Source organism: Hibiscus syriacus, unplaced genomic scaffold (assembly GCF_006381635.1).
Source record: "Hibiscus syriacus cultivar Baekdansim isolate YM2019G1 unplaced genomic scaffold, ASM638163v2 tig00112988_pilon, whole genome shotgun sequence".
NCBI lineage: Eukaryota > Viridiplantae > Streptophyta > Magnoliopsida > Malvales > Malvaceae > Hibiscus > Hibiscus syriacus.
Window position 1 is genome coordinate 334,636 of NW_024063432.1, and position 13,559 is coordinate 348,194.

The following is a 13,559-nucleotide window of genomic DNA, read 5'->3' on the forward strand; positions in this document are numbered from 1 at the left end:
ATTTTAGTATCATACCGTTAAAAGCTTAACGTGTTTAGTACCGACGATATGGTAAAAGGAATTGCTTATTTGGAGAAATTCATTCGAATAAGGAAATACTGTCTCAGTTTTACTTTTATACATCACCAAATTTTATTTATTACAAATGGTTTACTTTCGGGGTAAATTAAACCAATCATCATTGAATTTTACTCTCCTATTTCACTCACTATATTTTAAATCACTCACTATATTTTAAATCCGTTTAATTTTGTTACTAAATTTAATACAATTAGCATTTTTGGTCACTTAACCGTTAAATATTTAATGGTGTTAAAACGATGCCGTTTTAGAAAAATAAAATTTTCACTAAAACGACATCGTTTTGTATCTATATAATAGCTCATTTATAACGTCGTTTAGTGAGAAAATGACTGAATGACAAAAAATGTTAATTGTGTTAAATTTAGTGAGGAAATTAAACGGATTTAGAGTATAGTGAGTGAAATAGAAGAGAAATTAAAAATCAATGATGATTTGGTGTAATTTACCCTTACATTTTTTGTTTTCCTCCTCCTAGTCCATATGCTATACAGAAGATTAGGACCGAATGGACACTCAAGTTCAAAATTTCATATATTAATTATATTTTATTGACTGTGGCATAAAAGGCTACAAATAAACTATTCTGGGATGAGATTATTATGAATTTAATAATTTTTATCACTCTATTATGTGATGATCATTAGCATGGAACTTAGGCAATATCTAATGAATTTTACTATTTTTGGTAAAACATTTTCTATTAATGGAATAATATTTCAATAAATTATTTATAAATTCTATTTTTGTATCGATAAAATGATTGAATAATAAGTTGAATTTTTTAATGCCCATTATAAACATTTATACAAAATCTACCGTTAAAGTTGAGTTATAACAACCCATGATCCAAAAATTGCCAGGTTATGCGGTAACTTACATCACTCTCTTTACAAAAATATTTTGAATATGGATAATCTACACGTTCAGTAATTAAACTATCATTTTTGTTCCATTTGAATCACTGGACTATATTTTTTTTAAAAATCATATCTCATGGTACGTTTTGGTGATTCGTCATTAAAAAATTATAGAGTTATTGATGTGAAATTTTTTTAATTTTTTTTAATATTGACACATCATTACCTTATGATGATATGTCAGTATCATCTTATTTTATAATGGTGGCCTAGGTGATTAAAATGAAATTAAAATACAAAATTAGGTATGCTTTTAAAATTAAAAAGATAGTTGGATGTTCAAATGGAACAAAATTAATAGTTGAGGAACTAGACATATAGTTTACCCTTTAAATATTTTAAAAGTATTAAATGATTTTTTTAAAAATAGGATAAACTATAGTATCGACCACTCAACTATGTAGTCCTTTTACTTTCGTCATCAATCTTTCAATTTTATTAATCAGACCACTTAATTATTTAAATGTATTCGATCAAGCCATTAGTCGTTAATGGTTAACGAAAATGTTGATGTGGCAGTTAAAAAATTAGAATAATTTTGCATGTAGTCCTTAATGTTTATATATTCTATCAATTTGGTCCTAATTTTAAATTATTAAATTTAATCATCTAATTATATTGTGACATGTGTCACAGCAAGAATAGAAGATATTTTTTAATTTAATTATTTTATTTCCACTCAATCATATGGTGACATGTGTCATCATCAAATTGGATGGAAAATTGAGAATAGAAGGAAAAACCAACAAATTAGGGGTACAAGAATTAAACTTGGGTAAGCATGGGTGTTAAGACAACACCCAAACCACCAAGCTAGGAGAAATGCTTGTATCAAGATGCAATATATATATATATATAATTCAATTTATTTTTAACAAATTTATAAAATTATTTGATAAATTTAATAACTATATATATATATATATATATGAGATTATTACTTCTTTTTTAACTTTTTTTCTCAATCATTAAATTTATTTTTGTAATTAAGTAATAATTTTAATTTTCTTATTAATAATTATACGTATATAAATTGATTTATTTTTATTAAAATATTTACAAAATTATTTTAGAAAATTTAACTCAAAATTATTTAAAAATTTAAATTATTTGATAAATTTAACAACAATTTATATGTATAATTATTAAATTATTTTTTAACTTAAATAACGATTCTTCTTTTTCAACTTTTTTTTCTCATTCATTACAATATGTTATACATATGTTGCATCTAGAAACTAAGTAGTGCTCCTAACTTAGTGGTTTGGATATTGGCATAACACCCATGCTACCCTAGGTTCAATTCCTTTAACCCAACTTAAGGTGTTTTACTTTTACTCTCAGTTTTCCATCAAATCCGATAGTGACACGTGTCACAATATAATTAGAAGATTAAAATTTATCAAATTAAATTTAAATTAAGGAATAAATGTATAATTACGTCAATTTATTTAACTACCACGTCATTATTTCCGTTAACTATTAACAACCAATGGCTTGATCGGACAAATTTAAATAGTTAAATGGTCTGATTGATAAAATTGAAAGATCAATGACAAAAGTAAAAGTACTACATAGTTGAGTGGTCAAAGTATAGTTTACCCTTAAAATTATTTCAAGGACCTAATAACAATTTTCCAAGTTTGAGGGTAATGATGGCTAGTTCCCATTACGTTCCGCCGTTCAACCGTACAAGCACGAAGAAGATATTGGTATGGAGTTTTAGTTTACAGTGGAAATCATTTCTTCCAGTTCATCTTCAAGAAGAAGAAAAAACTCCATTTTTATCAAATTATCAACCAAGAAATAATTAAAGGGAAACTATTAGCAAACTAAAACCTGAAGAAAAAAAATGTCTGCCCTTCATGTCTCAACGTTACTCATCACTACGCATGCCTCATCAACTCGTCCGAAATTCCCCTGTTTTTCACTTTTCCGAAAATCCCTATCGTTTCCCAAATCTGTTTCTCAATCTCAAAGGAGAATCGCAACCTTTGTTTCTTCAAAATCCTCGGAAGCCGGAGAGTTGCCGACGGCGGAAGATAAGTTGCTCAGCAGGCTCCCGGAGAAGAACAAGCCCCTTTTCTCTCACAGCTTGCCTTGCATTGAGTCATGGCTTAGGAGTCTAGGGTTTTATCGAAGCAGAGAGGAGCGTGCTGTTTGGTTGATTGAAAAACCTGATTGGCATGCCCGGTTATCTCTCGATGTCACTGATCTTTACATAAGGTAAACCAATGGATTTTAGCTGTTTGATTTGAGATGGGTTTCTTTGTTTAGTTTGATTGTTAACTGGGTTTTGAGAATTCTTTTAGATGGTGTAAAATTGGTACTTCTTCTCCTTCTAAATTAGAGTACATTAAAAAAAGGAAGAAATTTCATTGGTGCAATTGAATTGCAAACATTATAGCATATAAGTTTCTAGTGATTAATGTGAACTACCAGCAATAGGGGTTGATAATTACAAAATTCAGTTGACTTGATCAAGTTCCATTGAGCTAGAGAGAATGGCATTCGAATGCCGAATCGAGAACGATAGGGACAAAGTTTGGAAGGTTTAGTCAATTTCCACCTTCTACAAAGTGTTACCTGGATTGGTGATCACAATCATTGGTGCGAGGATGCAGGCCCTGCTTCTTGATTGCAAATCCATCTTAGAGTTCGACTTATGAGGTGAAAAACCATGAATGTCTCGTTTTAGCATAAATTAAGAGAGCGGGACAGAAGTCCAGAAAAGAAGACATGTTGGAAAATCGATGCTATTGGTTAGAGGGAGTGATCAATAAGAATTTGGATGTTATCTAATAACTATATGAAGCTTTTAGAGGAGGCTTAATTCTTTCCGGACCTTGGCGAAAATCGAATTCTTTTTCTTGTGTACCTTGGTTCTTAGGTTGGATCAAGCCATATCGTCTTCTGATACAATCTGTTATAAAGAACCATTTCTATTTACTGAAATTCGTTAAGATCTGTAAGCGCATTCAAATTTATTGCATTTGATTGCTTGATGATCTGAGTGGGGGAAAACTGGAAGGAAATGAATAAGTGAAAAGTGTTGCACGTCGTTCTTCTCAACTTTATCCGAATTTTAATATTTTATTCGGCTAAGAAGATTGTGTTATATGCTGCAGGTACTTGAAGAATGGACCTGGGAATCTTGAAAGAGATGTCGAAAGGCGATTCAGTTATGCGTTGAGTAGAGAGGATATCGAAAATGCAATACTTGGAGGACCATAAAGACTTCCGAGTTAGTTCCTCCTCATGTATAACTTTCGATCAAGTAGTTGCATAGTGTTTAAGATGTCAGTTTATCTACTTCCTGAGCTTTTAGGGTATCATAGCACCTTTTCTCCCGTCATCCATTGATATTACGATCCTTGTTTCCTATCTTCCTAGTTATATTTTATGTTTAAATTCTGTTTTGTGATAATTCCAGCAAACATACAGTACATATAGTCATCTGTTCCGAAACAGCTTGAGTGTTAGTCAGAGTTAGGGATGGGCATGGGTCAGGTTTCGGCCAACCTGATCCGACCCGAAAATTTTATATCCTTCATCCGACCCAACCTGACCCGAAAAATATATACCCTCCACCCGACCCGAGCCCGACCCGATTTTTTGAGAGAATCCGACCCCGACCCGAACAACACCTTTAAAAAAACCCGACAGACCCAACTTGAACCAAATTTAAAATAAAAATCCGACCCGATTGGATCGAGTCGAAACTCGTCGGGTTTGGGTCCCATGCCCATCCCTAGTCAGAGTTATGTACATCCATTTCAAAAAAGGCCTGAAGGTAAGCTTAGGGATGAGCATGGGCCAAGTTTTGGTCAACCCTATCAAAAAATATATACCCTCCACCCGACCCGATTTTTTGAGAGAAAATCCGAATCCGATCAGACCCGATCCAAAATAATAAAAAATATTATTTTTATTCAGTAAAAACAGTGATTTAATTAAAAAAATAATATATATAGGGGTATTATTATAATTATTCCTAAATATATAAAGTAAAATTATATTTTTTTCGGGTTAGGTCGGGTATTTTTCACCCTAAATCCGACTCAACCCGAATATCACCTTTAAAAAATTCAACCCAAACCCAATTTATTTTTTTAAAAAAAAATCTGACTCAATTGGGTCGGATCAGAATCTGTCAGGTTCGGATCCCATACCCATCCCTAGGTAAGCTCATCCTTCAACAAACAGTATCTTATTGTACTCTGCTTTTCTTTACAATGCCTCAACATTCAACAACTTGAGGTTCATTCCGTGAATAGTACCATAAGTGTCGAGATTCGGATTCTAACCTCGAGTAAATGTGGGGGGTTTTCTCATTTCATAGCTTTAAGAACGCAGCAGCATTGAAGTTCTCAAGTTGAATCTTCAAAGAAATCAAGAGAGTATCATGCATATATAATAGTTTTTCCCATGTCGTTCTCTCGTCTTGCCACAGCTTCCCTCCGAAGCCAACCCCTATACCTGCCTAGGAGTTACGACCGAATCCAGGCAGTCGCATGTCGTATACGGAAATCATTTCTAGATTCAAGATGCACTTGAAATTCATTTCGGTGAATAAAATACAAATAACGGTGAAATATAGAAATACACATGGGTGAAAATATACATATAATTAGAGGTATGTATGAAAACATGTTTAGAACAAAATATCGGTAATACATATACACAAGTAGTAGTAAAAAACGTGTCACCCAAAATATAATAGAGATAGGCGTAATAAAATGTACAGTTGTACAAAAATGGAGAATGATCGATCCTACTGATGTCAAGTCTGTTAGCCTACTGATAGATAATATATGAAAAGTAAAAATTAAAGAATGAGCTAAAAAGTCCAGTATATTCCTTGTGGTGTACAGAAACAAACATAAAATATTTCGGTAAAAGTGAAATTTAAAATATGTTTTGAAAACATGAACACTACCCCATTCGAATACCAGAATGTGTATGTTCCCTTGAGCCATACACCAACTTGTACACTCGATAATGACCTTATACTGATAGTATAAGAGCCTGTGGTAAGTGTTTACCATGTGCACAAAGCAGAGGATCCTGCGGTAAGGTCATATAAGTCATATACTAAGCCTGGAATACTTCCTCCAATCATACCCCAATTATAGTAAACATGAATGTTTCTCGGTGAAAATAGTGGTTTAATTCTTTGAAACATGAAAACATTACATTTTTCAGAATTTTTCAGAATCAGATACAAAAATATTATAACCAGATATCATACTAGAAATATACGGTAAATCATTTATCAAAGGTCAAAGCATGCAGTAAAACAGATGTCATGTAGTCAGAATATTTAATAAAATGAAAATTTTAAAACAGTTCAGACATATATTTTAAAACAATATCGCAATACCAATAGGAAAACACCTGAACCGATCTGAGAAGTCTAGAACGGTAGCCTACCCTTAGTTTGCCTACCACGGCCAACGGTAGTGCTAGTTCCTACGAATCGGAATAACTGAATCAGCATCCTAGTAAAATAAATAATAAACTCTTGAAGAACGTGAACAGTACTAATCAACCGAACGAGAATCATTGGATCTAGTCGACCCTCATCAGAGGAACCACGAGTACCTTCATGAAAATATAATCCAAGATCAAGTCTATAATCAAATCCCAAATAAATAAATAAAAAAAACTAAAAATACTTAGCATTTTTGGTTTAATAGGCTCGATTCAGAGCTTTCGGTTTGGAATTTGGTGAAACGAATTGCAATATCGGACTCAGGATGTCAAAAACGTCAAGAAGGGGGTTTTCGAAAAAAGTCAATGTCGGTCAACAATCAAAGTCAACAGCGGTCAACGGTCAACACTGATTGATGGTCAACGGTCTTGGCCCGACGCGACTTAGCTCGGCACGACTCGGCTCAACTCAACTGGACTGGTTCAATCCGATTAAAAAATGGACATGTCTGGTTGGGCCGGTTGGGTTTGGGTTTAGGCCAGACGGGTGCACAGGTTGGGTTGGATTCGTGTATAGATCGGATAGGGTCAACGGGTTGGGTACAGATCAAGTCAACGGGTCGGGTTGACCTGCTTTCAGGTGGTAGACGATCCCCACTCGCACAGACAACACGTGGGGGCGTGTGCAACGACTTACGACAACGAAAAAATTACCAAAAGTTCTCTAAATTCATTTTAAAGTGTTTTAAGGCACTTACATACCTCGGTTCACAACGGTAAACAATGGATGGCCTGATTACGTTTCGTCTGAAACTTGTTTATGCTCACCCCTTCACACGCCGACGAGTTTAAAGACGAGATGAACAACGATGGACTCAAGACGACGCATAGAATCCAATGGTGAGGGTTGTGATGAAATCGAAACAACGATCGGTGGTGAAACGATGCTAAAAGGATTTTGGCCAAAAGTTTCCAAAAAAAAATGAAGGTTGAAGAGAGAGAAAGAGTTTTTGAGTTTCCAGAAATGGAAAATTAAGTATTGGGAAGATTTTAAACTCACCCAAAAAGAAAAATGACAAACTCATGTCATAGGTCCTTTAAGTCTTAGAACTTTCAAATTTCGATTTGAATTTAATTAAAAATTCATTTTGATCCCTGAACTTTAACCGAAATTTAATTTAGTCCTCAGAATTAAAATAAAAAAAATCTAAGCCCACCAATAAGTAATAGAATGTTTTCAGACCCTCTACCGGTGAGGTTGACTTGGTCTATTCCACTAGCACAAGGCTGTCCTCGTTAATCAATGTAATACCGTCGGTCTAATTCACAACTTTTGTTTTGCTCAGAGTGTACATTAGTCTTGTACTTATAAACACAATCATTAATAGGATATTAATTTAGTTAGAAAACACTGAAAATTCTTTCTTTAAATAATTATTGGGATATTATATTATAATGTTGTTTTTGAATTTTTAAATTTTTATATAATTTAAAAAAACAATTAAAATTTTTATATAATTCCTTTAAGAAGGTAGAATTGTTGGTGCAATAGATCAAAATGTAGGTTTTAATACATGTGTTTACGAATCTTATACGATTTAGATTCGGGCAAAGTATATAAATAGCCCCGAACTTTTAGGTTGCTTGCATTTTTGGTCATCAAACTTTTAAAACTTACAATACAATCATCAAACTTTGAGTTCGTTTTCGGTACCCCTGCTCTTCTAGTTGATCGAATTCGATCCCACCATGTCTAATCTCTTTGGCAGAGTCAAAATTTCCATCTGTTATATAGGAGAAACTGCTGCGGTTCTGTACCATTTACTTCGTCTGGAAAATGTTTTGGATCATCCTCCGAGGTGATTCCTGCGCTGCATAATCTAACTGAAGCAACTCATTAGAACTCAGGCGCCATCCGAGAGCACCCAAAATTTCCTCCGCTTGTTTCACCGTTTCCAGGTATCGGAACAGCACCGTTACAGATGCACCAGTTTATTGCTACCTGCAAATGGCAATGTGATAAAAACCAATATATTCCATATGTCTACTGGCTTACATATCAACAGTTTTGAAACAAAGTTGACATTAGAAGTACCTGAGGTATGGTTTTGCCCCGTTTTCGTGCGATTTCTCGTAACACGAGCAAGGGCTGTAGTCCAGGAAGAATTTGCTTAAACAGAAGGCCCCTGTGAGGAGATAACAAAGGTTATCATGAAGTAAGCACTCAGCTATGAATTGAAAGGAGCCTTCAAATCTCTTTACCATGTATCCCTGAAAGTAATGAACTGAATCATCTCTATTACCTGGGTCCTTGTGGAAGTCTGGACGGCGTATATTTTCCGGTAAGCATTCCGAGACCAAGCGGACTGTGGGAAATCAAGCGGATATCAAGAGAGTCGCAAATATTCTTAATCTCCATCTGTTCTTCTCCCGTGCTTAGAAGAGAGAATTGAACATGTAATCCAGATAAACCTTCAAATCACAAGAACCACCAAAATGAATTGTATTTGGGATGGTTTAACTTTGTAAAGTAACTAAACATGAAAGGCGAACAGGCATAAGAGGGAAATGCAATCAATCGGAAACTGGTTCTTCGTTTTTACTACACGAAACACAAACTACACTTCTCGTACCTGAGCTGATCATAGAGGGACTCCTCGAGCTTTAAGGTAATCATGAATCTTTACAAGCCGCTTCGGTCCATAATTGCTAACTCCAACACCTTTAAATAAGCCCTGCAAATGTTTATCCGGTTCAAGAACGAAAGCTATACCATCTGAACTACAGAACAAGAAGTATGATATGCAAAAACAGGATATTCTTCTTAGAATCAAGTTAATTATAGGACAGGCTTTCACATATGCAACATGTAGAAGTAATTCATGGTTAACCTTCTCATACATTGCCACTAAACCATTCCAAAGTGCTAACTCTTGTGGGGGAGCATAGTTTGCAGTAGACCAGTGTAACTGTCCAATTCCAATTTTATCGACCTGCATTCGATCCCGAGACGCCCTGGAAAAACACTTGTTAATCAAATTACTCATCATTCAAAAGATTTAATCTAATTGAGGGATAAATGGGGATCGCTTATATAGAAGCTATTGAATAGAAAAACCTGCAAGCTTGAACAAATTGCCCTGGTGTTAGCCGCCATGGGTAAGCTGCAAACTTTGTAGCAATCGCAATATCATCCTGTATCCGTTTCCCCTGGGATTGCATACAATATATGCAAGCTTAAGTATCGAATAACTATTGACAAGAGAAAGAAAGGGAATTTTCAACTTGGATTGGAAAAAGAAATTGGACCAACCTGGGAATTCTCGGATGAACTTCCCTAGAAGCTTCTCACTCTGTCCATTGAGTCTTCCAGTCCCGTAAGAATAGCAGTATCAAAAAGGTTAATGCCATTGTCCACAGCAAGATTGAAAACTTGTTGAAGTTGCGAATCCATGGATGGCTGGTAACCCCAGAGAAGCTGGTTTCCCTATGCCCATGTCCCAAATCCCATCGGAGACACACTCAAAGGACCCATTTTCACCTGCAAAACATGAGAACATGCCGACAGGGATGGACCGAGGAAGGCTGACGGGGACATGGTTAAAGAGAGTACCTTTTGCCAGGGCCAGAAAAGAGGGGCCTTGAGAGACTTGAAAGGTGTTTGAGAGAGCCATGGCCATGGCCATGTTTTCACACAGTCCAGTTGAGGAAGATGAATAAGAATATGGTGCTGGAGCCAACAAGTAGTAAAACACGTGTCACCCAAAATATAATAGAGATAGGCGTAATAAAATGTACAGTTGTACAAAAATGGAGAATGATCGATCCTACTGATGTCAAGTCTGTTAGCCTACTGATAGATAATATATGAAAAGTAAAAATTAAAGAATGAGCTAAAAAGTCCAGTATATTCCTTGTGGTGTATAGAAACAAACATAAAATATTTCGGTAAAAGTGAAATTTAAAATATGTTTTGAAAACATGAACACTATCCCCATTCGAATACCAGAATGTGTATGTTCCCTTGAGCCATACACCAACTTGTACACTCGATAATGACCTTATACTGATAGTATAAGAGCCTGTGGTAAGTGTTTACCATGTGCACAAAGCAGAGGATCCTGCGGTAAGGTCATATAAGTCATAGACTAAGCCTGAAATACTTCCTCCAATCATACCCCAATGATAGTAAACATGAATGTTTCTCGGTGAAAATAGTGGTTTAATTCTTTGAAACATGAAAACATTACATTTTTCAGAATCAGATACAGAAATATTATAACAAGATATCATACTAGAAATATACGGTAAATCATTTATCAAAGGTCAAAGCATGCAGTAAAACAGATGTCATGTAGTCAGAATATTTAATAAAATGAAAATTTTAAAATAGTTCAGACATATATTTTAAAACAATATCGCAATACCAATAGGAAAACACCTGAACCGATCTGAGAAGTCTAGAACGGTAGCCTACCCTTAGTCTGCCTACCACGGCTAACGGTAGTGCTAGTTCATACGAATCGGAATAACTGAATCAGCATCCTAGTAAAATAAATAATAAACTCTTGAAGAACGTGAACAATACTAATCAACCGAACGAGAATCATTGGATCTAGTCGACCCTCATCAGAGGAACCACGAGTACCTTCATGAAAATATAATCCAATATCAAGTCTATAATCAAATCCCAAATAAATAAACAAAAAAACTAAAAATACTTAGCATTTTTGGTTTAATAGGCTCGATTCAGGGCTTTCGGTTTGGAATTTGGTGAAACGAATTGCAATATCGGACTCAGGATGTCAAAAACGTCAAGAATGGGGTTTTCGAAAAAAGTCAATGTCGGTCAACAATCAAAGTCAACAGCGGTCAACGGTCAACACTGATTGATGGTCAACGGTCTTGGCCCGACGCGACTTAGCTCGGCACGACTCGGCTCAACTCAACTGGACTGGTTCAATCCGATTAAAAAATGGACATGTCTGGTTGGGCCGGTTGGGTTTGGGTTTAGGCCAGACGGGTGCACAGGTTGGGTTGGATTCGTGTATAGATCGGATAGGGTCAACGGGTTGGGTACAGATCAAGTCAACGGGTCGGGTTGACCCGCTTTCAGGCGGTAGACGATCCCCACTCGCACAGACAACACGTGGGGGCGTGTGCAACGACTTACGACAACGAAAAAATTACCAAAAGTTCTCTAAATTCATTTTAGAGAAAAAAGCGTCAGTGACCGAAAATGACTTATAATATACGATTTTAACCAACTTTTTTGTGATTTGCGAAAATGACCAACAAAATCGCAATGCGATTTAGAAAATCGCAACGTTGAAAAGAAAATCGCAACGGTCAAAAGAAAATCGCAACGCGATATTCCAAGAATCGCAATGCGATTAAGAGAATCGCAACGCGATCTTCCAAGAATGCGATTAAGAGAATCGCAATGCGATATTCCAACAAAATGACTTATAATATACGATTTTAACCAACTTTTAGGTTGCTTGCATTTTTGGTCATCCAACTTTTAAAACTTACAATACAATCATCAAACTTTGAGTTTGTTTTCGGTACCCCTGCTCTTCTAGTTGATCGAATTCGATCCCACCATGTCTAATCTCTTTGGCAGAGTCAAAATTTCCATCTGTTATATAGGAGAAACTGTTGCGGTTCTGTACCATTTACTTCGTCTGGAAAATGTTTTGGATCATCCTCCGAGGTGATTCCTGCGCTGCATAATCTAACTGAAGCAACTCATTTGTTGACGAAAACGGGTAAAGAAAACGAAAGAACACGAGAATTTTACGAGGTTCGGCAATGTGCTTACGTCCTCGGTGCCTAGGCGGCGCTAGAATTTTATTCAATGATATTTTAGGTCTAGGTTACATCTCTATTTATAATAGAAAACCCTGGTACATAATTACAAAATTAACCCTGTACCGTACCGCGGGGGCTACGCCCCCGCACCCTCAACCCACATAATTTGTAACCCCACAACGAGACTTTCTTTGTAAGGACAGTTGATGTTCGCTTCGCTCACTCCGCTCCATCTCCTGTCCTCTTTACTGGTATATTTATGAGCCATACCTAACAAATCTCCACCTTGGCGAATATCCTGCCCCTTGGAAACTTCAATGTGGGTTGGGTTACCTTGCTTCTTTAACAACTCGAAACATTCAACAAGTCCAAGCAATGCTTGAACTTGTCTGTCGTAACTGGCTTGGTGAACATATCAGCGGCATTCTCATCAGTATGTACCTTCTGAAACAAAACCTCTCCAGATGCAACCAACTCTCTGATCTTGTGGAACCTTACATCAATATGTTTAGTTCTAGCACGATACACCTGATTCTTAGCCAAGTGAATAGCACTTTGATTATCACAAAGCAACTGAACTCCACCTTGTTGAACACCCAACTCCTTCACTAAACCAGTAAGCCATAAAGCTTCTTTTGCAGCTTCAGCTGCTGCCATGTATTCAGCTTCAGTTGTAGATAGTGCCACGACAGATTGAACAGTAGACTTCCAACAAATAGGCCCTCCACCAAGAGTAAACACATACCCTGTCGTAGATCTTCTATTATCCAAGTCACCTGCATAATCTGAATCCACATATCCTACAACCAAAGGATTATCCCGCTGACTCCCAAAAACAATTCCATGTCCCACAGTACCCTTTAAGTACCGAAAGATCCACTTGACTGCATCCCAATGTTGCTTACCAGGTTTAGACATGTACTTACAAACTTGACTAACAGCATGAGCTAAATCAGGACGAGTACATACCATCGCATACATCAAGCAGCCAACAGCATTAGAATACGGAACCTTTGCCATATTTTCAGCTTCCTTATCTGTCTTAGGGCACTGTTCTGATGAGAGCTTAAAGTGATTCGCCAATGGAGTGCTAACTGGTTTCGCGCTGCTCATCGCAAACCTTTCTAGCATTTTCTCAACATAACCCCGTTGAGATAGCCGCAGTTTCCTTGAGTCTCTGTCCCTGCAAATTTCCATTCCAAGAATTTTCTTTGCAGCACCTAAATCTTTCATATCAAATTCCTGACTCAATAAAGTTTTCAAACCGATAACATCATCCATGTTCTTCGCAGCAATCAACATATCATCAAC

General features: G+C 36.1%; 1 protein-coding gene and 1 pseudogene across 1 annotated transcript; one reads left to right on the plus strand and one right to left on the minus strand.

Annotated features, from left to right (window-relative positions):
• Positions 1–2,715: 2,715 nt before the first annotated feature.
• Positions 2,716–4,357, plus strand: LOC120185032. Its single transcript, XM_039189364.1, has 2 exons — positions 2,716–3,227; positions 4,130–4,357. Exons 1-2 carry the CDS (start codon positions 2,854–2,856, stop codon positions 4,233–4,235), a joined length of 480 nt encoding a protein of 159 aa, XP_039045295.1. The 5' UTR covers positions 2,716–2,853; the 3' UTR covers positions 4,236–4,357.
• A 3,843-nt stretch (positions 4,358–8,200) lies between these two features.
• On the minus strand, positions 8,201–10,065 carry LOC120185026 (annotated as a pseudogene).
• Positions 10,066–13,559: the final 3,494 nt, after the last annotated feature.